This window comes from Pithys albifrons, chromosome 9 (assembly GCF_047495875.1).
Source record: "Pithys albifrons albifrons isolate INPA30051 chromosome 9, PitAlb_v1, whole genome shotgun sequence".
NCBI lineage: Eukaryota > Metazoa > Chordata > Aves > Passeriformes > Thamnophilidae > Pithys > Pithys albifrons.
The window spans coordinates 14,797,553-14,820,864 of NC_092466.1; the positions used below are offsets into that span (position 1 = coordinate 14,797,553).

The window sequence follows — 23,312 nt, forward strand, 5'->3', positions numbered from 1 at the left end:
TTTCATTGCCTGCAGAGGGGACAAGTCCCTATCCATCCTTGGCCCACCTGGCTGCAGCCAGCCACAGGAGGGCCCTCTGTCCCCTCCAAAGCTTCAGGGCAGGGATTTCTTGGGTGGGAGGGGACAGACAGACATCAGGCTCATTCCCTCACAGAGCAGGAGCTGGCAGGATTTCTTCCCCAGCAGCACCTACATGACACGTATGTACTTGGACCACCTTCACTGTCCTTTGCCAAGGGGTTGGGCACAAAGTCCTCCTTCTAAGGAGACCTGGCCCTACACATCCCTGTGTCTGGCCTCTGTCCAATAAAATCAGGATGAACAGTAGGGTTAAGGCTGCAGGACCTCTTTGGCACCTCAGTGAGACTTGTGGCCCTGGAGAAGAGATGGACCAAGGGGAAGGAGTTGGTGGCCTTCAGTAGCAGCATGGGAGATGTGACACTGATGTCCTCAGCATGTCACCCATTAAGCGAGGAAGCTCCAGCCCTTCAGGAACAGCTCACCCTGGCATCCAGAGCTGAAGGCAAACCTATGCTCATCAAGGGACAAATGTGAGCAGCTGTATACTCTGCTCCCTGCCCCAGCCCAGGCAGAAACAGGCCCATGGCCTGTGAGCCACAAGACAGCCTCCAGGATCCTCCTGGCAGCACTGCAGGGAAAGGGAGCCCCCATCCAACCTCCCTGGGTGGCAGAGATATCCCCAGCCCTGGACAAGGTCAGATATGGCCTTGCCCAGCCTAACCTGGCTGATCCTAAGTATGAAGACCCCTTCACTTCTGGGTTGGTCCTTGGGCCACACAGCCCTCCTGGGGAGAAAGTGCTCTCCCTGGACCTCATAGGCCCCTGGTCTGAGCTGACTCCCCTCTGCTCCTACGTAACCCAGCCCAGTCCTCATGGGCTCAGCTTCAGCAGCCCTGTCCCCCTCCAGCTTCTCCATCTCTCTTTTGAGACAATTGTTACTGCTGCTCATATCCATGTGCTCCCTTGGCTTCCAGGCTAATCACATTCCCCTTGGACAACCAAAGCACTTCCATGCTCAGGAGACTGAGCTGTATTCCAGGCACAGAACAGCAGCCAGAGCACCAGCCAACTCTGACATGCCCTACTGTTTGATGAATACAGAAAAGCTGACAGCCATTCCTTCCTGACTCCACACCTGAAGAAAGAGCCGAGTCCAAGACTCAAAGCTCCGGAATAGCTCCTTTCTTTGGAAACAGCCAGTCCCAGCTCAGACATGTGGCCAGTTGGATGCCAGGACAGAGTCAGGTTCTGCTCTGCCATGGGAGGATGACAGCCAGCAACTCCCTGCCCAGAGTCAGAAGTGCTGATCCAATAGTATGAAGGCCTCCATTGCCTTCTTCCTGCCTCCACTGAAACCAGGGAAATGGGCCAGCACAGGAGAAGCTCCTGACCAGCCAGAAGGGAAGGTCCGAACAGTTGCAGTATAGAGAGCAAAAAGAGAGACGGCACGGGAAAACAGAAAAGGGATTTATTACACTTCACATTTAAAAGCACCAAGACATGCCAAAAGACATTAATTTCCCTCAGGTGTCCAACAGAAAGGCTGAGCTGACAAATGCCACTGCTGGGGTCAGGGTGTCCCCAGCGCAGCCCCAGCCCCAGTGCTGGTGCCCAGCAGCCATGGCTGACAGTGCAGCAAGGGAGGTTTAACGTCCTTGTGCCTGCCCTAACAGCAAACATGCAGCTTGTCACTGCATGTGACAAAGACATGGCAGAGTGCAGAGTGGGGGTGGCTGGGTATCCCACAGGGGAACAAGAGCCCTGGGGTCCTGGCACAGAAATGTCCACCACAGCATCTGTGGCAGCCAATGCCACAGAGCAGCACCTTTGCCAGGAGGAACCACTGCAATACCTGTAATGGAGACAGAGCACTGAACGTCTCGGGGAAATTCATCTCTAGAATATAAAATAGTCAAGGTTTCCTGAGAAATAAAATTCACTCCTCCCATGGAACTGGCAGGGCCAGCCACATGCAAACGCATACACAAACACACACTTTCCCTGATCAAAGACCAGATGACTCCACGGCTTCCATACAAAAGAAAAGGGGAAAGCTAATTAAGTTCTAATTTGCCCAAATTAGAACTTAACTATCTCCTTGTGTTCCTCTCTGCTTCCATGCCTCCTACACACACACACATGCACACAGAGCCCTGCTGGGTTACATTCAGTGCCATTACATTCACTTCCTTACCAAGCTCAGTTCCCGTTCCCTGAGCTGTGAGGTCTGCTCGTCTCCTGCAGTGAGAGGAGAGAGCCAAGATCAGGGCTCTCTGTGGATCTGGAAGATCCTCAGCACACAACAAGCTGAGAGCAAGCAGGCACAGCATCTCAGTGACAGTCTGCTGGGTGTGGCAGTCTAAGCAGCCTGGATCTGTGCAGTGAGACCCACCAGAGGACACATGCCAGCTCAGAGAGGACACAGCAGCAGCACAGGGGTACTCCTCATGATTCCTCCAGCAGCAGCTGCCAGCAGTAGTGAGAAGATCTGTTCCACAGCCAAGCTAGACTCCTCCTGCCCTCCTTCATAGCTCAGGATAGAAATTTTGGTGTCTGTGCTTGGACACCCAAGATGCATCCCATTTCTGTTCCCAAGCACTGGCAGGGGGTGGATCACAAGGATCTGCAGCCCAGCCTTGGGAAGGTGGGAAAAGCAGGGCCAGGGCAGCTGATGGGCAGCAAGCCCTTTTGGTAGCCAGGGGCTGCCTTAATGTGCTTCCAGTGCGGTTCCAGCCCACAGCCTCTGCTGGGTAAAGACACAGAGCTCTGTCAGCAGCAGGGCCACTTGCTTGCAAGGAGCCTCAGTCTGCTGGGATATGTTCCTCAGTCTGCATTTACCACAGAGCAGCACTGGGGAAACCAGCAACCTTCCAACAGCAGAACAGCAGTAGGCCCAGGGTGCTGGGTGACAACCAGGTGTCACCAGTCCCGTTCCGAGGGCTCCCGGTAAGGCAGCCCCAGCTGGATGAAGACATCTCTCTCAGTGGGAGTGGGCAAAGTGTGACCAGCTGACACCTTGACACCTCCAGGGCCTCGCACCACAGCAGAGCTGAGGGCATGCTCCGACAGGCTCATGCCCTTGGTCTTGGCCAGGGCCCGCATGGAGCGGTTGAAGTGAGCGGAGCCGGTGAAGTACAGCAGGGCACAGGCGAACTCGCGGTATGGCACCACGATGATGTCGAGCCGGCGGTGCCGCTGCGCCGGGCCAGGGAGCCGGCACACCCCCAGGTACTTCTTCTGATCACCATTGTCCTCCTGACTCACCAAGTCATCTGTAAGGAAGCCTGGGGATAGAGAACAGGCAGAGAGGAGCTGAATGGTGGAGACTGACATCCCCATGTCAAACTCCCCACTGTCCAGAGAGCAGCTGAGATGTCTCACAACATACTCCAAGGGGACTCCAAGGATAACCCAGCCTCAGCCCTGACAGCCTCACCCAGACAAGAGAAGCCACACTGAGTTGCAGCAACATTTCCTCCTTAACACTGTAGTGGGGCCAAGACCAGGACTTTTAAGGACTAACAAAATGCCCTGTCCTTAGGAAAAGAGATCACTTGTCCTTCAATGAATGCCATACATCTCACTGCCTCCTCAGCTTGGCCATAGTATAAGAACAGCTTTGGCCACCGTGTGCCCATCCCCAGCCCTCTTACCGCTCCTGTGGAGGCTGTCGAGCAGCTTGTTGAACACCCCACGGTGAGAATGCCCATCTGGGTGAGTGACCAGCACGTCCACGTCTCCACAGGTGAGCTTCCCCCGACGGTAGGAGCCACATGCCACACACACGAGCCCTGGTTTCAGGGCCAGGGCAGCTTGCCTGACCTCCAAGAAGAAAAAGGGGGGTGAGCAGTCAGAGACCAGACTCTTCATGACCTTTCCATCAAGGCAGCAAAGGATCTTGTGACAGCCTTGGGGCCTGTTGTGCATCTCCAGAGTCTCCACATAGAGCAGACACTTGGCAGGCATGGCACACTGTCCCCACAAGAAGGCTGGCCTGCTATCAGGAGACAAAGGAGCTGGGATGGCCTCCACCCAGTATTGCACACTCCAAAATGACCAGCTCTTGGGGGCACTGGGCTGGAGCTAGAGTAAGACAAACAAGAAGAGGCAGCACTGTTGAAGGGGCGAAGTACAGCACAAACTTTTGGAGCCTTCAGTGTCTGAGACAACAGGAGAGGTTTCTCAGCTGCCCAGCAGGCCAGGACTACAAAGCTCACCAGTTCTGCCCATAAAGAGAATCAGTTCAACAGAAGATGGTCACAGGTCCTGTTTAAGAAGCAGGGATGGGTCCAAAACAGCAGAAAATCTGCGAGTATCCCTTGACGTTCACTTACTGCCAAGAGCTCTACATCTGCAGGAGAGTTGGGCTTCCTGACCCAAAAAAGCACAGCTGCCCCAGGATTTTAGACTGAATGGATGCCAATATGCCGATGCCAGCAATCAGACAGATAATCAGAACTTCCCCTAAGGCAGTCCCCTCCAGGCTGGATCCTTGCTCCTGTTTTCCACAGACAGCACTAATTCTGATGGCTTCATTCATTAAAGGCTTAAGAAAGGCTTCCAAGTCCCTGGACAGGACTAAAGTATTCTTGGTCTGAATGTGCCAATCACCCTGCTGGCAGCACATAATGAGGGGCTCAGCAATTCCCAGTGATGAGGCCATCACAGAGGCTGGGGTTCAGCAAGGCAGTGTCCTTGCCCACAGCCCCTTGTCACTCTTGGGGATCATCCTTCATTAGCAAGAGATAAACCCATTAACCTTTGCCCCAAAGGTGCTCCAAGAAGCCACAAGCCTTTCTCATGCGGAGCAAGCCCTCCTCTGGTGTCCTTGCCCCCCTTCTGCTTTAAATGAAGATTTCTAGAAAACTCCCAGCCCCACCCAAGACCTAAAAGCTCCTCAGATCTCACTGTGACAGGCAGCACAGACAGTGACTAATCCCTCATTCTCTCTCCTGGGCTTGGATCAGAGGTGTGTGTGAGTGTATGGAGGGGAGCACAGTAATCCCATCAAGATAACAATAGACCCACCTCCAAAAGCCAGTTCCTCAGCCCAGCTTGCCTGGGAAAGGGACCACTCACCACCAAAATGGCTAATCCAGCACACGGGACTGACACCCCAGCAGGAGCCTGGCAGGAGTGTATTCTTTGTGGCCAGGCCCTGTGGCCGAGTGACAGGGTCACGCTGGCTGCTGCTTCCATGGTGATCGGAGAGCACAGGGGTAGCAATGACAGTGTGTTCCCCAGCCTCTCTGCTCACATTAGGGTACACTGACTTAGCCCCCCATAGTCCTGGAGTGCCACACCAACCTAGAGCAAGCAGCACCCACTGGCATACTGGAGCCCTTTTGCTTCCAACAAGGATATCCCTGCTCTGGGCTCCCACTGACAATCAGATCACAGAGCGTTCACAGCTTCCTTTGGAAGAGCAGCACCAGGAAGACGTGGCTGCAAGCAGACATCTCAGACATGATGAGAGGCACCAAAGAGGAGACAGAAACCTGCTCATCCCACCTTGCCACATGCAGCCTTTTTCAAAGCAGTGTGTAGAACTGACACCTGTGAAGTATCCTCCTCCTTGCCAGGCACTCAAACTGAACCTTCTTATGGGGCAAAGTAGGTGCCTTGTGTGCCCATGCCCAAAAAGGGTCCCCCAAGCACTGACTCCACTCAGAGGAGAGGCTGAAGAGCTCAGCTATAACAGCAAGGGGCATTTTCACAGTGTGCCTCCCTCTCATGTCCCAGCAGGTTCTCCACTCTGAGGGTCTGGGGCTGAGCTACTCACGGTCTGCTCTATTTCTGCAGCTTCCTCCCGAGGCATGCGCTCCAGGAAATCCGTGTAGTGCTTCAGTCCCACAGCTTGTTGGCTGGTCAGAGTCGCCTTGGTGCGGATATCATCCAGTGTTCGGAAACCCTAGTGCGGACCATGTGATGATATTCAAACATACACTGAGACTTTGCTCTTCAAATATTTTCCACCAAGATCTGGGGAAATTGTGTTTAAGCTGTCTCTAGTCCAGGCCAGTCACAGCTTCTGAGATCACATGTAGAGAACTCTTAGAGCCTGGGTCCTAAAAGAAGGGATTTAGGCAATCCCACTACCCATGGACACCTCTAATCTCCACCCCACAATGACTTTAAATCTTAACTAAACCTGAAAGAAGGCTACTGGTCTTCAGGCACAGTGTTCCTACTGCCTTAAGGAAAACAAGTAATGCAGGTAAAGGAACAACACCCATAACACCCCAGTGAGTGAAAGCCCATAGCATGAACACACCCTTATTTTTAAGACAGCAAAGAATCCAGTCACGGACCAAACACTACAGGCAACCAGGCTTCATTAGCCCTGTACTCAGGAGACAAAACATTTTTAGAAAATTACCCACTCAGTGGGCTAGGTTGTTCCTGTTGGCATAATTACTTCAACCTCATTTTTACAACTTCCAGACAAGGTGGATAGCTGCTCTGACAGCTACAGGAGCCAGCGAGGCCAACAGCCCAGCAACTGGATCAGGAGCTTTCATGAACAATATATCCTGATTCAAGCCTGACTCTTAGCAGTGTCATTGCCATAAACAGGGTGACATGAGCTCCAAGAAGTGATACTATAAGAAGAGGTAGAACGTCTCCCACTCCTCCCCTGACATCTTTGTCCTCTATCCCCCAACCAAATTCAAGTCTTAGCGGGGTGCACTCCATTCTCTCCAAACACACACACACAATGGGATCCAGCCTCATGGTTTCTCCCAAAAGAAGCAGGTTCAAATTGCATCTGTGGATATCGGCAATTAAAAACTATTTGTGAAAGTAATTCTGCTTCAGCAGCAGTCTTTAAACCACAGTCTGACTGCCTCATGTGTAAGGTACTGAACTTACTTGCTGGTACCATATCTGAGCTGTTTTGACTCCTGCTCCCCAGATGCTGGAAAACAACTCCAGCACAGGCACGCTCTCACTGATGTGATCCAGCTTGCGCAGGTGTCCACTTTCCAAGATCTCCACGATTTTCTCTGCCATCCGCTTCCCAATCCCAGGGATTTTACAGGCTTCCTAGAAAGAAACCAGAGCAGCTACTGGAAAAGTGAAGATCACAGACAAGCTGAGATGCTGCTACCCACTCACAGGCTGGTTAGTCAATTTGATAGGGAATTGATAAGTAGCAGGACTAGCTCTGCCTGACAGTCTGCTCTCTAGCCTCAACTGCTGAACTGCCACAGTCATAAGGCTCAGATCCAGTTAGTTTTATATATTATCTTGAATGGTGGCCAGTTGCTGATGATGAAGACAAAGGTGAAAATGTCCCTGCATTGTGCCAAAGAAGGCAGTTATCTCATGAGTGCTCAGATCCAGCCCTAAAAGGCTCAGATTCCACATTTCTGCTGTTCTGAAAACACTGCAGGTGGTCAATGAATACTAACTTGCACTTGCTACACAACATCCATCCAAGGTCTATCTCCCTGCCCCACCACTCTGGAAAGGTGTTTTACCTGGTAGGAGGTGATTGGTTTGTGGTAGCTTTTGAGCGCATTGATGGCTTTGGAATAGCCCAGAGCTCTCCACTTGTCCCCCTGGACAGAGTAAGCCTTTGCCAGCACTTCCAGCTTCTCTGTGATACACTGGTTGTGATTCTCCTTCTTCCTGTTGGAAGACTCGGCACAAACCCACTTGCTGGGAGGCTGGGCCACTGTGGTAGAGCTGTCACTCATCTCCTCTGATGATTTCTCAGGGTAGCAGCCAGAAATCAAGGCTTCCAGATCTCCCTGGGTGACACTAGCATCTTCTCCTTCACTGTCTTCATCAGAGTATTTCTTTAGGGACAGATAGAAAAGCAGTCATGTGAGAATAAGTGCATGCCTCACATATGTCCCCTTGGCACAGGCTACTTTGAGACTAGGAAGTCAGAGCAATAACCAACCTCCCGGGCACACAGTGCTCCAGTTACCACCTCTAGAAGTGGCTGGTTATGTTCACACCACAACTCTTCACATCTTGAGCTACACGTGTACCCCTTGAAGCTACATGCACATCTCACCTAGCACAGCAGATCAGGCTGCTGCCCACCTGTGATCCAAGCACACACACACACCTCCTGTAGCCAAGACCCTGAGACCTAACTGAGATATGATACTGATCAAGTGAGCAACTGCTGCCAGCAGCAAGTTATGGTAATGTCAAAATCCCTGGCTGACAGAGATCCTGATTCCCCACTCCCCTGGGAAACCTTTCGCTAGTCTGGTAGCTGCACAGACACATTTCTCACATACAGACCCTGCACGTTCAACCCCATAATGCAGATGACAGGAGATAGACACTGAATTCTGTTTTCAGTTTACAGAAACAAAATCTTAACAGAGGAGTAAATTAAAAACCCCTCATTTTCCCCATGGCTATCTGCAAGAGAAAAGTGGGAGGAAGGAATGACACAAAGGACTCCACATTCCTCAGTGACAGAAGAAAGAACCAATGTATGCATCTGCTGATACCCTCAGCATTAGGATGTCCCTGTGTGGACTTAAGGAACAATGAGCCTTGGCTTCAGGTAGTGAACAAAAGGGGACAGAAGTGGGAAGCTGCACAGAGGCTTTGTAGACTGCTTTGCTCACTGGGGTCCCCCTCTCTCCTGCTGTATAAACACAGGAGTCCATGAAGATCCAAGAGGTTCTGTGTTGTGGAAGTAACACAGGGCTGTTTGGGATCAGTCTAGCAATTACATGCAGCACACTAAGTCCTGCCATGAGTTTCTGCAGAGCATCAGCCTAAGTCAGTCAGAGCCATATCCTTACAACCTCTGGTTCTCCTGGCTAAGGGGGTAGGTGGTCTCGAGACAATTGCTGCAAGATGGAGAGATAAAGTCTTTGGGAAGAAGGTGTTGGATGTTTTCCCTTTGTAATAGTAAGTCTGGGGAAAAAAAGACACACACTGCACAAATTCAAGAGAAAGTCTAAATCAAGAACCCCACATGAGCTGAGAGTAACTACAGGATTTTGTGAAACAAAATTTGGGACTGTGTTGGAAAACAGATACAGCAATATAAGGCAGCTGCTGCCCTAAGATGTTTGGGGTAACTTTGCTACAGATAGATTTAAATTATGTCAATGCCCAAAAAGAATTCATCAAATTGGTCGAAAATACAGAGAAAGCAAGGAAAGCTAACAGCAGGCCAGGGAAGCTAACTCACAGCAGAGGCCACTAAGAACCTGACACAGATATTTTAAGCACACCACCACAATCATTCTGGTGGCAACTCGATCCACTGCACCGGTCCCTGAAGAGGGGGCTTGCCAAGGAATGGAGAACAGGTCAGTATGGCTCAGGCAGGAACATGGGATGAAATACAATAAGACAGCTTCCTGAAAGGGAGATATTCTCAGCCAGGGAATATTCCTCAAAAGGATACAGGGGAAATTTCATCACCAGAGTGAGCCTTGGCCTGATCAGAGCACCAGGACTTTTTCAGCTAGAAATATTCTGATGAGAACAGCAATTTAAGGGGTGTTGTTTCTATTCTTAACACCTAAAAAGGACAAAGAGAAGCCATAACCATGTCCACAGCCTGAGTCTGCCAGGACCAACTCACTGGAACAAATGCTTTCCCTCTGCTGAGAAAACCTCACATTGTATCCCTTCAGGAATGCTCTTTGCCAGAAAAAGCAGCACACAGGATTTGCTCACAAGATGATGGGCCTGAGCAGGAAAGCCTCACCTCAGCCAGCTGCTGCTGTCCAAGGGTGTCCAGGTCCTGCTGTGATTCACTATCTGGTTTCACTGCTCTTTCCTCTGCTGGGTGCTGGATTTCTTCACTGGCTGGGACCCGCTGCTGTTCTTTCTGGAGTTCTCCCTCCTCCAGGTACCTACCATGGATCAGATGCCTTCATACAGGAGAAGGAGGACTTCTCAGCCCCCAGAATTTTGACAGAAAAATCCTTCTGCACGTTTTGGGATGGAACAAACAAACCTTATGAGCTGTACTCTCTCAGATCATATTACAGATTAATTACTCTGGTTTTACCTCAACTTCCCAATTAAAATCTACCTCACTGACCTGCAACTTCCATTCCTATCTACCTCACCCTTGGAACTGCTCTGCCAAACTTTGCCAGAAGATTTTGATCATAACCTGTGCCTGTTGCTCCATTCCTTAATTCCTCTTGTGCGTAGTTGTCAATTTTCTCTCTACCTTTCATCTGCAATAAGTAAGAAACAGCATTTAATCCTCAGCATTTTAAAAAGAATTCTTGTTATCACTGATGGATTAGGAGGAGGTGCCTTTGGTATCTGTAGGAAGCAACAGGACTTCTGTTAGCACTTCTGGGGCCTACTGCATGATTTCCTACTCCACAGAACTTTGAGTCACGCCCACAGGAGCTGCAAGGAGTTACAGTCAAAGATTTTGAGCAGAGGTCAACTTTTAGTGCTGTTCAGTTCAGTGCAGAACTGTAAGGAGGAATGACAGTGCAGCATTTGCATACCTGTGAGGGATAAAGACACCATAGCCAGCAGTACTCAGCAGCTTCTGGTCTCTAATGCAAGCACCCAGCCAGGACGCCTTCACCAGCTGCAGCCCTGGGGGCAGCTTGGTTAACTTCAGGAGCCGAAAGGCCCGGTCACAGTCCATGTCTTCAGCCACAATGACGTGTGTCACCTCTGAGGAGAGCTGCCTGTGTACGGCACCCCCATTGTGGGCAATCTGCTTGTGGAAGATCTCTGCCCTGGCCTGGCCAATGCCAGCTTGCAACACGTAGGCAGCGACCGGTTTCAGCCACTCTGCTGAGAAAAGCACAGGAGAGAGGCTCAGTGACAAGAGAAAAGTGCTCCAAACCAAGAGGGCTACATCTCCCATAGGATTTGATGGCACTGGCAGGCACGATTTGGAGGGCTCCAGCTGGACAGACCAAAGCAAGCTGATCATGATCTCTACAGAATACACATTTGGGGCCAGAAAAATCCTTTGGGAACAGGACTTCCAGTTAACCAGCTGGGTAGGAGCATTATATTCCACATCACAGGGATACAGGACTTACCTTCAGATATCTCCATTCCTTCATCTTTTGGAATCTTTGGAGGGACACCTTTCCCCGAGTCATCCCTCACTTTCTTCCTCTTGGGAAAGGCTTTGACAATCCCTCGTGGCTCCATAGGCCTGGTGAGAAGGTTGGCAGCAATTGCTGAAGACAAATAAGAACAAGTAAAGTTGCTTAGAACAGTGTTACCCAAACAAAACAACTTAAGATTCACTCATTTTGCTCACTTTGTTGGTCTGAAGTTCTTTTTTTGTTGTTGCCTTTCAAAAACACTTGTCCTGAGGGGGGTACCCAGAAACAAGAATTACAGATGATGAGGACAGAAAAATCAAAGTTATAAAACCACCAAAAAGTCACTTAAGTGGACCCTGCTTGAATACCTTAGAAACCAATAAGGCTGAGTTCTTAAAATGGAAAGCATCCAGCTACTTTAACATTTTGGAGCTCCTTCCTACCCAGCCAGAAGAAGCAACTTTATTTCCCAGATCTTTCTTAAGCACATTCCCAAGAGGGAAACACCTCTCCTGCCTGGACTGAAATTTAGTCACAGGCAAGAGATAAAACAGCTGATTGACACCATGTGTTTCACAGAGCCACAAGAGGAAAACTACCAACTCAGCTTCAGCTGGAAACAGTAACTTAGTAAAGATTAACTAGCCAAGTTCAATATGGGTACAACTGCAGCTTTACCATCACAAACCCTGCAAAAGCAAACATTGGAGCTTTAACTACCAGGATACCAGGAAGCTCAGTTTTCTGTAGCCCTGGCAAGCACCTGAATCCCTGTATATCCCAAAAGCTCCTTCTGTAAACTCAACACCAACTTGATTTCCTCTTTGTGCAGCACTTAATGTTTCACTTAGAGGTTTCTCACACACAGGGCAGCACAAACCTATCCTATTACACCGGGAGAACTGAAAATGGTACCACCTGGCCGTGTCTTCTTTCTACCTCCTCATCCGAGCATTAAACACAATCCTCTGAAGAGTAACCCGGAGCTCGACTCAGGTCCTTGCTTCTGCGAGGAAGAGTTGAGCTCCAAGGTAACAGAAACCCATCTGCCTTTCTAAAACTCACCTGTTTCTGTTTTCTGGTCGTTTGGACCAAGAGGAGCCCTCTGGAAACAGCAATCCTTTACGTCAGAGAAAGAAAAAAAAAAACACCAAAGCCCCGCCAAGCTTCTGGGTGCCCAAGCCCTTTTCAGGGCTTGGAAATGTGTTTCTCGGGGCTAAATTGTAACTCGCCTAAGTCACAACCCACGCGCCGGGTACCAAGCTTGCCTTGCCAGCCCCCTGAGGCCGTAGAGGCTGCAAAGACACCAGCCCTGGGCTGGCAGCGCCCACAGCCTCGAGGGCACGAACGGCCCCTCAAACCCCCGGGCCCGGCCCGGGGCATGCGGGAGCCAAGCTGGGGGCGGCCGGGCCGGGCCGGGCCGGGCCCGCAGGCTGGCGGGGGAGAGGCGGCCGGGACGGGCCCGCAGGCTGCGGGGGAGAGGCGGCCGCAGGGCTTTCCCCGCAGGTTCCGGGGACACGGGCGGAGCAGGGGCCGGACAGGGCCGCGCTCGCCCCGGCCCGGCCGGGAAGCGCTTCCGGGCGGCGGGCGGAAGTTTCCTGTTGCCGCGGTGACGGCGCGGCCGCCATGGCGGTGCCGGGCTGGCTGGAGCGGCTGCGGGCGGCCGGCAAGACCGCACTGGTGCAGGACGGTAACCGCGGGGCGAAAGCCTGGGCTGACCCTGCAGCGAGCGGGCGGAGGGGGCCCCACACCCCGGTCAGGGCCCCAGGGAAGGGCACAAGGCCGTCAACGCGGCAACACTGGGCAGTAGCCACCGCCCTGCTCCAGGCAGCGGGACGGGGCCCCGGACAGCGGGACAGAGCTCTGCGCCCAGGGCTTGGTGTACTCTTGTTTGCGCTGACCACCTGCCTTACCTCTAGGGAAGCGGAAGATCCACTACCTGTTCGAGGATGGGAAGGAGATGGCCGAAGAGTATGACATGAAGACCGGGCAGCTGATGAGTAAGTGTTGCCCTCAGCTGCCCCGGCAGAGGCGGGTCGGGGCAGGGGGTCTGCACGCGCAGGGAGCACCTGCTTGGGAACAAATCACTCCTACATGTTCTGGGAGATAGCCATGCCTGCAGGGAATTTTGTAGGCTCTCTGACTTCCCTGGCATAGCAGACCTTGCTTTATCCCAGGATTTCCCCCAGAAAGCTCATTTGTCCCAACAGACTTGGACAGACTAAATGGGATTGCCACTGTGGTTGCCTGGCCCTGAGTCTGTACCACATGCAGGGCTGAAATACACTTTTTGGTGGCTTCTGCAACCGCAAACAAGCAAGGTGTCAATTATGGCTCTTGTCCAAAACCACATCAGCTGCAGAATGACACCTGTTGCAACCCCACCATGGTTTCAGCACCAAGTGGCAAAAAAAGAGAGAGGCATTTAGTACAGAATTTCCAACTTCAGGAATAGGTCAGCTAGCAGATCCACTCATACCAGAGTGGAAATTACTGGAATTAAAGTAGTAATATTCATATCATCTCAGTGTGATGGGCAGCTTTGGCAGTCTTGCTGGAGTTGTTATAGAGGAGAATAATGAAAACCCTTCTTGACTTTTCCACAGGTAGAAAATGGCGAGAGAAGAACACCCTCGGGGGCTCCGGCAAGTGGCAGGTAGAAGTGGGAGAGCCAACCTCGCCACTCCTGGGAGCACTGGAGTCAGAGCTTATAACAGAGAGCAGCTCAAATGTATGTAAGGGTCTGCAGGCACCTCTGCACCTAAAACTGCCTAATCTTGTGCTTATAGCAATACTTGGTAGAGTGCAGATCACTCAGCCCATGAGACAGCCTTAACATGCCCAGCACTCTGCTACAATTCATCCCAAAGCTGTGGGGTTGGGTAGAAAGAAGGCACAGCTTAAGTTCTTTGTGGGTCTTCAAGAGATTTTAGTTTCCTTAAGTAAAGAAACTGTACTGCTGTGTTGGCCAACTACTATCCTGGCTTCTGAAAGAGCAGGCTGACAGGGGGGCCAGTGCCAGGACAAGTCAGGGGATGGAAGGCAGAGGCGATGGCAATGAAAGGCTGACATAGGCAGTGCACAGCAGGCTGCTCCTTAGTGGAGCACTGCCTGTTTCATATGCACATCCCTCTAGCTTAGAGGGCAGTTTTAGTCTCTCACCATCTTTTCTACGGAACTAAACCACAAGCACAGTAAACTGGGGCAGAGTCAGGACTGAATCCAGCAGGTTGCAAGGGCAGGCGTAGCTCAGTATTCAGTTGCCTGTGCCTCTTGCACACTGTCTCAGTAATCCTGTACTGCAAGACTCCTTTGCTGAACAGTTTCAGCCTCCCACAAGCAGGGCAGGCAGTGCCCTGGGTGAAGGCAAAGCAGCACTAGCTCTAGGAAAGTGGTGCTCAGGCAGCTTCTTGAGTTACTCCCTAATGTTCCACTGTGAAAGAAGAGCTACTCCCATGTGGAGTCTCACAAGGTAGTACAGGAAGAAGGGGACAGGGAGAAGAGGAGACAGCTGGAGGGGCCTTTCTAAAGGTTCTTGTTTGCTGTAGCCTGTCTTCATGAGGAAGGATACCCTGAGCAGCTTCCAGTGGCGAATCCGTAACCTGCCCTACCCCAAGGAGGTCTACAGTGTCTCCGTGGAGCAGGAGCAGCGCTGCTGTGTCATCCGGACCACCAACAAGAAGTCAGTAAGGACAGCACTGCCAGTGCTGATGGTCCCTGGGGGTGGGCTGGCATAGAGGGCAGGCCAGTGATTGCACAAGGGCACTGTCCTCTTTTGCCTTATGTCCCTTCTGAGCAAGGGCTGAAGGGCCCCACCTTGCCGTGCATTTCTCTTGATGCCCAATTTCCACTCCCAACTGGCCCAGTCACAGTAGAGGCCCTCAAGCTCTGTGCTGGCCTTTGTAAACACATCTCTTGGTTCCACTATTGTGGTGTTTGCTCTTCTGTTCTTTCCACGTCTGATGTTGCTCCCTTAGAAAAATAAAGTAAGCCTTGCAGACCTTTGGAAGGTAGAGCATTCCACTGGTCTCCCTCTGACACGATACTTTGATCTTGTCACTGCATCTCAGAATGCCGCAGGATTCAACAGGTACAGCAGAGTCATGGGCACCCAGACAGACAGATCTCCCTGCATAAACCTGTCCCATAGTCACAGTGCCAGTGACACAATCTGGAGGTAGCAAGCAAAAAGGACAGATGGAATCTGGAAAGGGAAGCACCATGGTGTTCTGCCAAAAGAGATTTGAGATTGGAGGGAAAAAAAAGGAAAATGCTTTTAAGCATCATCTTTTAGTGTGTCAGCACATGGCATCTCTCATGGAATGACACATGCACTGTGCCCCAAAGCATGCAGATGCTCAGATAAACCAGGGTGAGCCGTAGTATTGGGAAGAGAGAGCACTGAGCGAGCCTTGGGAGCACAAGGGAGGATACTGAAAGCGGCTGTAGGTGGTGCTGTCGGCACAGAACTGCGGCCCCTCCGCGGCCGAGCGCCCTTCGCGTCGCGGCACTCGGCGCGCGGCTGCTTGAGCCCTTCACGTCCGCACACCTGCGCGCTCGAAAGCAGGCTACGAAGGGAAAGCCTACCCCATGGAAACAGCAAGCAGTTACAGCTCTAATGCAGAAAGATGCTGGCTTAAATGCACGCAGGGGGATTCACGGGGGCTTTAGCAGGGAGACCTATGTAGCAAAAGATGAACGAGATACCCATCAGCCCTACACGGGGATACTCATAGAGCTAGGACAGGAATGGTGAATGTGAACCTAAATCCAACCACGTACTAGCACAGGCTTATTTATTCCCAGTCCTACTGGATAGCTGTGTGTAGGTGGGAACTTCCTTGCCTGGGTAGATGCTGTAAGATTATAATGTAGCACTAAGGCTTCACCCATGCCCTACCTAACTTCAAGCTTTTTTGTACTGCTCTCTGGAAATCAGCAGTCCCCCACAAGCAGCTGATATTCACTCTCTTCATAGACTCATGTCAGAAAGCGCTGAAGGACTCAACAGCAACTCATGGCCTGCATATGACTGTTAAAGACTTATGGAATTAAAGCTCAAAGTCACCTCACTGGGGACAGGAATGACGTTGCTGTCAGTAGGGAGCAGGGACAGATTCCAGCACTGGAACACTTAGTACAGGCTCCAAGATATCTTAGATCATTTCTCCTGGGTCTTGGCCAGGACAAGGCACCACTCAGCAACTAATTCCAAGATAGCAACAAAGGCATGGAGTCCACAGAGAGAGCACACATCACTACGGGAGAGAAAGGAAGCCTCGGAGCCTCTCCAGCTCTTGGAAGTGAGCCACGCTGCTTCTGAGCAGCAGAGCTGCTGACTGCCAGCCAGAGACACAAGTAACAGGATGGGCTGCCAAGTCACTACTGAACAGCTCAGCTCTAAATTCTCAGCATACCAGTAGCAATTTTCCCTACAGGCTGACAGAAAGTGGGTTTCCAGTAGGAAAATAACAGAGGTGATTTCATATACGTACTGTGGAACTCGGGCCAGGACTCAGGCTCAGAGTGTAATACTACCCTTGGCCATGGGGTGAGAGGCGAAGGCAGAGAATCAGCCTGCATCAGCAGGGATAACCACCCATCAACTACCTCCCCAGCCCAGACAGGAGCTTCTCACTTCCACCAGTCACTCCCGTTCCCTCTGGCCACGGCAAGGGCTGCTCAAGTGGGATTTGCTTAAAACCTCTTGCTGTAAAATAATCCATTAAACTAAACTCTAAAAACAAACCCAGAAAGCCACCTCCCCAAACACCAAACCTGATTCAATTATTGTAGCGAGAGGCAGTGGTAACGTTAGGAGGCGGAGGGGGTGGCAAAGCAGATCTGGTTTCCTTTGATCTTGTCACAGATTTTAGTTTGAGGCCAGCCAAAGCCATTCTTCTCCCCTTCTCCTTAGTCCTGGGGCAGCAGAATGCTGCTGTTTCATTGATGACTTCCAAGGCCCTTTGAAACAGTGGGCTTTTTCTGTGTACTGCCTTTTTTTTGTCTAATCGGTAAGAAGTTAACACTTCCTTAACATGTCTTTGTGTTCATCTAATCTCTGCTGTTTAACCTTTGACATCTCCCTTATTATCCATGTCTGCCACCTTTTCCAAATACCGACAGCAGTGACAACACAGAACGTTTGAGCCCTGCGGTAACAAGCCGTGTACATTCCTCCCACTGCACCAGGAGAGCCATTTGCCCTTTGTAGCTGTTTTCACCGTGACTTGGAAAATAAACCGCAATTTGGGCAGAGGTAGCTGGAGAGGCCAAGCCTCACACGCAGGCAGCTGAATGGAGAACCACCTCTCCTGGCGTGACAGGAGCCGCTGCCTGTGCCTGCTCTGCTCCAGGCACCTCAGTACCAGCCACAGGCCAATTCCTTGGAGAGGGTTGCCCACAAGAGTGCTGGAAGAGATTAAGAATCCAACCATGCCTCTGGGTGGGCACAGCACCACCAGTTAGCATATTTAGTGCAGGCTCAAAGAGAAGCAGTAGATGCAGGGCAAGCCATGCCAAGGAGGAAAGGTCTCAGGCAAACACCAACACAGGTCTACAGAGTTCTGGCCCCAGAGCCTGAGGAAATCACTTAGCTGCCTGGAGAGCTTATAACCTATCCCGTTCCAAGACATATCACCTTTTGTTCATACTGAGCAAAGCCCAAGGTTTGGTTGGTGGAGAGACACAGATTTGACATGTCGCTGGCAAAGACCCCCTGTCTTCTGCTTGAATGTGAGAGGTTATTGGAAGACTGGGATAGAGACCAGGGAAAGAACAAATAGGAGAGCTGTTAAGTGCAGGGAAGCACCACAGCCTCCATGGGGCTGCATGGAGACACTGCAGGGCAGAGGACTGGGTGACTGTGGGCAGGTACACCTGGACATCTGTTCCCAGGGCTATGCCTGAACACCACCATGCCATCAAAGCAGGAAGTTGGGTTTAGGAAGGATTGCAACACAAAATGGTGCATCGCTCAGGAAAGTAAGTCATATAGCACAAGAGCTTTGATAGCTATTTTGACAAAAGCTAAAGGAAGCTGCTTAGAGGGAATGAGAGATCATAAGCAAGGACAAAGACAAGGGACACCTCTTGGTAGGGCTAAGTAGCATATCCCTACTCATATCTGGCACTACTTAAGGATAAGCTGGAGGAAGCAACCCTGCTTTCACACACTGAAGTCCTTTGGGACTTTGCCAGCTGTGATTTCCAGTTCGGAGGTTTGTTCCTAGTGCTCCTGTAAGCCAGGGGGCACCAGGAGGCAAGCCACATGGCACGGGGCATCCTGCCAACCCTGAGAGGTCTATTGTGCACATCTACACCTTGTAGAACAGCAGTCTGTGTCTCAGCACTGCTAGGGGAATAGGACCCCCACCTTCCTTAATTCTATCTGCTCTCTCATTTGTAGGTATTATAAAAAGTTCTCTATTCCTGATCTGGACCGATACCACCTGCCCTTGGATGCAGCTGCCCTGAGCTTCACCCATGCCAACAACACCCTGATCATCACGGTGAGGTTTTAGCCACACAGAACAGCACTTTGCCCTTCTCTTTATGCCCACAAAAAAGTTAAAATTCTTACACGTGGGGAAATGAGGCAGAGCAGGGAGATCTGCTGAGGGTCACTGATGAGCCCCCTTCTCTGTCACATAGTCAGTGGGAGTTTCAGATTACACTGGGCATGCTGACACTAGCCAGGAGAGCTCAGACCACAGGAGGGGCCCTGCCTGCTGCTCAAGGTGACTTGCAGGTGGAAGGCCGTTGGTTGTGTCCTATTTTCACATATCCTCTGTGTCAGGCCTGCGCAAGCCTCTACTCGGAGACGCTAAGTTTCTCTTTGTTCAAAGCGTAAGAGTCCAAGGACCTGCTGCACTTAGATGTGTCAGTCTTAAAAAAAAAATCACCTGCTGCTTTGTGTCAGAGAGGGGACACTGCCACACATATGGTGGGAGCGAGAGACTCACACTCCTTGCAAGGAGCAGATGCTTTTGAGCAGCAGGTGCTTGTCTTCTTCAATGCAGAACTCAGCTACCCAGAGGGCACACCCTCTGCAGGAAACCTTGCAGCAGAGCTGTGCATATGCAGAGGAAATGGGCCAAGGGGAGCACCTTGAGTCCTCTTGAGCTCCTGTTTGGAACAGGCTAAATCCTTACCAAAAGCACCTGCATCCACCACTAAACTGCAGCTGGGCAAGGGGCCTCTGAGGGGAGGGCAGAGGAACTGCAACTCACTTCTTTCTGCATTAAAAAAAGCTTATTATATATATTTACATATATATATATCTCTGTAAAATTATACATATAACACTTACGAGCATACAGTCAGTGAGCACACCAAGAATCTGCTTGTCAGGATATTCCAGCAGGGTTGGTGGGGGCCAAGCCAATTGGAAAGTTTTACTTGCGCTGTAAAAGACACTCCAGATCTTGGCAAGCGTCCTTAGATTGATGGCACCACCTCTCCAAATGGGCTTCAGAGGCAGCTGATAATGGAAGGGCCTCCCTTGTCAGAAGGGCCCCATTGGCCTGGTAGCACCCAGCCCCAGTTGGACTGCTTGGAGCAGAGACTGAACAGGAATGCTTAGGGAATGTCTCTCTGTCCTATAGTACCAGAAGCCGAAGGAGATCCTGGCTGCAGAAGAGCAGCTGCAGAAGGAGTTGAAGAAGATAAAGGCAGTTAACAGTGGGGATGGAGACTGTAAGACCCAGTAGGCGGTGGCTGCTTAGAGATTGAAGTGAGGGGCAGCTCTCTGGCACAGCTTCATGGTATTTATTTTGCCTTATCTAATAAAAATTAGTTCTGTTGTTAACAGATCCATTTGGAGGAATCTTTGTAGGCCCAGGGAGATGACGGGGCAGTTGATCTGTCTGCTGCTTTGTGGGCTGATTTATGCAGATATTTCATAGAACCACAGAATGGTTTGAGTTGAAAGGGACCTTAAATACCATCTCGTTCCAACCCCTCTGCCACGGGCAGGGAGACCTTCCACTAGACCAGGTTGCTTAAAAGCCCTATCCAACCTGGCCTTGAACACTGCCAGGGATGGGGATGATTCTTCATGAGATGTGGGAAGCTACAGCATGCAAAGGAAGCACACCACATCCACAGTCAGCAGCCCTGTCTCCATCCTCCATGAACAACATGACACCTGGGTAGTTCCCCTTGGGAATTCCCTCTGTTTGCCACCATCACCAAAGGTAGAAATGTTTGGAAAACAAGAACTCCCTCCTCACATTACCTGCCTGGGATGTGCTTGGAAGCAACTCCCTCCTGAGTGGTTGTGCAGGTCCTCTGTGCAGTTAGCAGGATGCTTTGGTGACCCTGGTATCTCTGCAAACAGCACCAGTGATTAGACCTGAGTGGGCACAGTCTACAAAACAGGATGAAGAGGAGGACATCCCGCTGCTCCCTTACCATCTGCAACATGGCACAGTGCAGAGCACAGGAGTTGAAACACAGCTGCCTTAATTTGCATGGCAGAGGGGAAAGCAGCAGCTGAGCCACTGGCCAGCTCAGACGCAGCAGTAGCCCGCCCATCTGTGAAGGCACAAACGTGGCCCATTGCAAACCTCATTGCACAGGAACAAGCCCAGCAGTGCTGCTCCCTTCCAATTCCCCTCCAACAGCCACCCCTGTGCTTATATTTCTGAATGTTGTTCTATCCCAGTCCATACTTGAACAGCTCCTACCCAAACAAACCCTACCTTCAAGTGAGCTGCTCATGGGCTCCTAGCATAGCTCCCCTGAATTGGGCCGCAGCAAACATCCTCCACCAATTCTTGTGCATCACAAGGGAAGATCAGCCTCTTGACAGTGGAAATCAGCATATTAAGTTCTAACAAAGCACCAGTCAGAGTTCCTCACCATAGAAGTGCTCCCAGTTTGTGATACAAATCTCTCCTTTACCTATCCATGACACCCAAATTCAGAGCCAAGAAGGGTTAATGCACCTCCTTCCCAAGGATGGACAGATCCCAGGCACCACTGCATTAACCCACAGCATGTTCATGCATGTTCATCCAAACAGCACAGAGCACTCTGAAAGCTAGTTGTTCAAAGACCCTGGATGGGTTCAGAAGGATGACACAAAAAGGAGCAGAGCCCACTTGGATGTGCTTACACAATGTTAGTAAATCACATCCAGGTGTCTCCCCTAGTCTGTTTTGCTCCTTCATTACACAGGCAGCAAATGAACCACAGATCCTACTTTTTGAATTCTTGTTTGAAAAGTGACAGTAGATCCAGCATCCCAGGACCCACCTTCAATGCAGCACTGTCACAGGGTCTAGCCAGGGAGAGAGCTCTATCAGACATGTAGACAGCTTCTGAACACAGGCCTAATCTTCCCCACCCAGCCAGGCCCCTGCAATCAGCAGGTAACATCACAGCCCCTTCAGAACTTGAAACAAAACATACATCTCTGTTGTTTCCCTTCAGTTTTATTTAGCAAACCACAATCACTTCAGCCCGGCCAAGTGCACAGCCTGACCTGATGGCCAGGATGGGGAGGCATACACTGAAAGCAGGGCTGGCTCTGCCTTTTAGCTCAGTTGTTGCTCTTGGCTGTGAAGGACATCACAAGCAGCTGCCAGGAGAGCAAGTGCAGGAGAAAGGTGGTCCCTGTTCCAGGCACCTTTCCCTTCCACCAATCAGTCCACCCCACACACAGCCCTAGACTTGCTTCAAATGGCTCAGAGTTTGGCTGATTTCAACCTGACCAGCACATACAGCTGATAGGGCATCCCATCTCGACTCACCCCCAAAATGCTGCATCCACAGGAAAAATAAGGGGAAAAAAAAGAAAAAAAAGGAACATAGTTAATAAAACAAACCCTAACTTGCACAAACTAAAAAAGGTAAAGGACAATTGGACTTTTATTTCCACTAAGAGGCAGGTGAGGTTGAGGAAGTTTGGCCCTTGTGCAGTCTTCACTGTAGTTGCCTGGCAGACAAAAAAGTCCCTTCAGAAGTCTTGCAGGCCATTCTCACCTCTCCTGCCCTGCAGTTCTCTGAGCCCAGTGTCAGCTCTGCTGAGTTGGGGTGACCAGAAGCAGCTGTGGTGCCCTTCATGGGGCTGTGAAGTCCAGGACGTGCAGGGCTGATGCCACAGCAGCGTACAGGTGGGTGGTACTGAAACGGAGGCAGTATACTGGACTGCTGGTGGGGGAACACAGGTGAAAGCTCTGCAAGAAAACAGGAGAATCAACTTTTCAGAGAAGAGGACAGCCCTAAGACTGCAGCTGGTGTTACAGATCCAAAGGTTGAGATGCCTGAGTGAAGCAGGTTTTCCCTGCACGCAGGTTAGATTCCCCATAGTGGGCTCACCCCAAAGACAGGTCAGCAGCCCCTGTCTCTTTTTCCAAAGAGACATGGGCATTGGGCTGACAGAGAACAGCTCTGCTGCTGCCCAGCCTTCAGCCAGAACTCACCTGCAGGCACCGAGTCTGTCGCTTATCCCAGAGCCGCACCACGCCATAGTAAGAAGAGCCACTGGCAATCATATGGTTCTTATCACTCCTTATGCAGTACAGGGCACTGTCATGGGGCTCTTCCCACTCCTGGACGCACTTCCTGCAAGGGCAACACAAACCAGAGTGGGACTGAGCCTTTATTGCTCCACCCAGTTTGCCTGAAAGAGCTAACTGAGCAACAGGTGAGTTCCCAGACATTGCACAAGGAGAGTCCAGGAGCCTCACAAGGGCCTCAGATGGCAGCAGGGTTGGCTCACCTGGTGCTGACCCGTATGTCCCAGTAGCGGATGTAGGTGTCATACCCACAAGAAAGGAGAAGGGAGGGTGTTTCGTAGAAGATATCAAGGACTCCAGCTCCATGGTGGAAGTCAGTCCCTAAACAGGTCAACAGCTGACCACTGCAATGAAACACAACAGAGAAAGTGTCATTCAGAGCAAAGAGCCCTTCCAATTCAGCTGGGCAGAGCAGAAACAGCATCACAGAAGTCTTCTAGATCTCATTTATGTGATTTAACAGAATATAAAAACCTGCAGAGTTTCCCTCTCCTATCACCAGCTTCTGCTACTGGTTGGGCCACTAACTGTCAGAAAGGGTGATGACCACCAGGAGTCACAGCTCTAAGAGAAAGAGGCAAGGAATAGGAACAGCTAACCCCCAGCAGAATGGGATCATTTTCCTTAGGAAAAGTGACCAATATTCTGAATTATGGGGCTCCATTTTTATAGGAGACAATTCTCAATTTAGTCAAACTACAGATAATCTGCAAGAGCCACTTACGTGGTCATCCCA

The 23,312-nt window shown here is 50.9% G+C and overlaps 3 protein-coding genes across 5 annotated transcripts in view; 1 reads left to right on the forward strand and 2 right to left on the reverse strand.

Annotated features, from left to right (window-relative positions):
• Positions 1-1,481: 1,481 nt before the first annotated feature.
• POLL (DNA polymerase lambda) lies at positions 1,482-12,608 on the reverse strand. Of its 3 annotated transcripts, none has more exons than XM_071563989.1 (9): positions 12,117-12,608; positions 11,040-11,183; positions 10,488-10,782; positions 9,722-9,887; positions 7,506-7,826; positions 6,895-7,068; positions 5,804-5,932; positions 3,675-3,843; positions 1,482-3,305 (listed from the first exon to the last, which is right to left on the reverse strand). In XM_071563989.1, the coding sequence occupies exons 2-9, from the start codon at positions 11,152-11,154 to the stop codon at positions 2,941-2,943; spliced, it is 1,734 nt and encodes a 577-aa protein (XP_071420090.1). In that variant the 5' UTR covers positions 11,155-11,183; positions 12,117-12,608; the 3' UTR covers positions 1,482-2,940. The 3 variants fall into 3 exon arrangements, with proteins under 3 accessions (XP_071420090.1, XP_071420091.1, XP_071420089.1); XM_071563990.1 differs by having other exon boundaries at positions 9,722-9,869; positions 10,488-10,785; XM_071563988.1 differs by having other exon boundaries at positions 10,488-10,785.
• A 55-nt stretch (positions 12,609-12,663) lies between these two features.
• On the forward strand, positions 12,664-19,858 carry DPCD (deleted in primary ciliary dyskinesia homolog (mouse)). Its single transcript, XM_071563678.1, has 6 exons — positions 12,664-12,741; positions 12,971-13,051; positions 13,658-13,782; positions 14,600-14,733; positions 18,460-18,562; positions 19,658-19,858. Exons 1-6 carry the CDS (start codon positions 12,678-12,680, stop codon positions 19,760-19,762), a joined length of 612 nt encoding a protein of 203 aa, XP_071419779.1. The 5' UTR covers positions 12,664-12,677; the 3' UTR covers positions 19,763-19,858.
• Positions 19,859-21,470: 1,612 nt separating this feature from the next.
• The window catches only part of FBXW4 (F-box and WD repeat domain containing 4), a 60,034-nt gene continuing 58,192 nt past the window's right edge, over positions 21,471-23,312 (reverse strand). The window contains exons 7-9 of the mRNA XM_071564003.1: positions 22,780-22,920; positions 22,481-22,622; positions 21,471-22,234 (exon numbers count right to left, since the gene is read on the reverse strand). Of these exons, the coding sequence (XP_071420104.1) occupies positions 22,118-22,234; positions 22,481-22,622; positions 22,780-22,920 (400 nt within the window). The 3' untranslated portion in view covers positions 21,471-22,117. The remainder of the gene's footprint in view (positions 22,235-22,480; positions 22,623-22,779; positions 22,921-23,312) is intronic.

What these genes read in the sequence shown, in the direction of transcription:
- DPCD (XM_071563678.1), top strand. Translation starts at nt 12,678, where the DNA reads ATGGCGGTGCCGGGCTGGCTGGAGCGGCTGCGGGCGGCCGGCAAGACC. An exon ending in GACCGCACTGGTGCAGGACG is followed by an intron (nt 12,742 to 12,970) that starts GTAACCGCGGGG and finishes CCTTACCTCTAG; the next exon opens with GGAAGCGGAAGATCCACTAC. An exon ending in GAAGACCGGGCAGCTGATGA is followed by an intron (nt 13,052 to 13,657) that starts GTAAGTGTTGCC and finishes ACTTTTCCACAG; the next exon opens with GTAGAAAATGGCGAGAGAAG.
- POLL (XM_071563988.1), bottom strand. Translation starts at nt 11,154, where the DNA reads ATGGAGCCACGAGGGATTGTCAAAGCCTTTCCCAAGAGGAAGAAAGTG. An exon ending in GACAGCAGCAGCTGGCTGAG is followed by an intron (nt 7,827 to 9,721) that starts GTGAGGCTTTCC and finishes CTGTCCCTAAAG; the next exon opens with AAATACTCTGATGAAGACAG. An exon ending in AACCAATCACCTCCTACCAG is followed by an intron (nt 7,069 to 7,505) that starts GTAAAACACCTT and finishes GTTTCTTTCTAG; the next exon opens with GAAGCCTGTAAAATCCCTGG.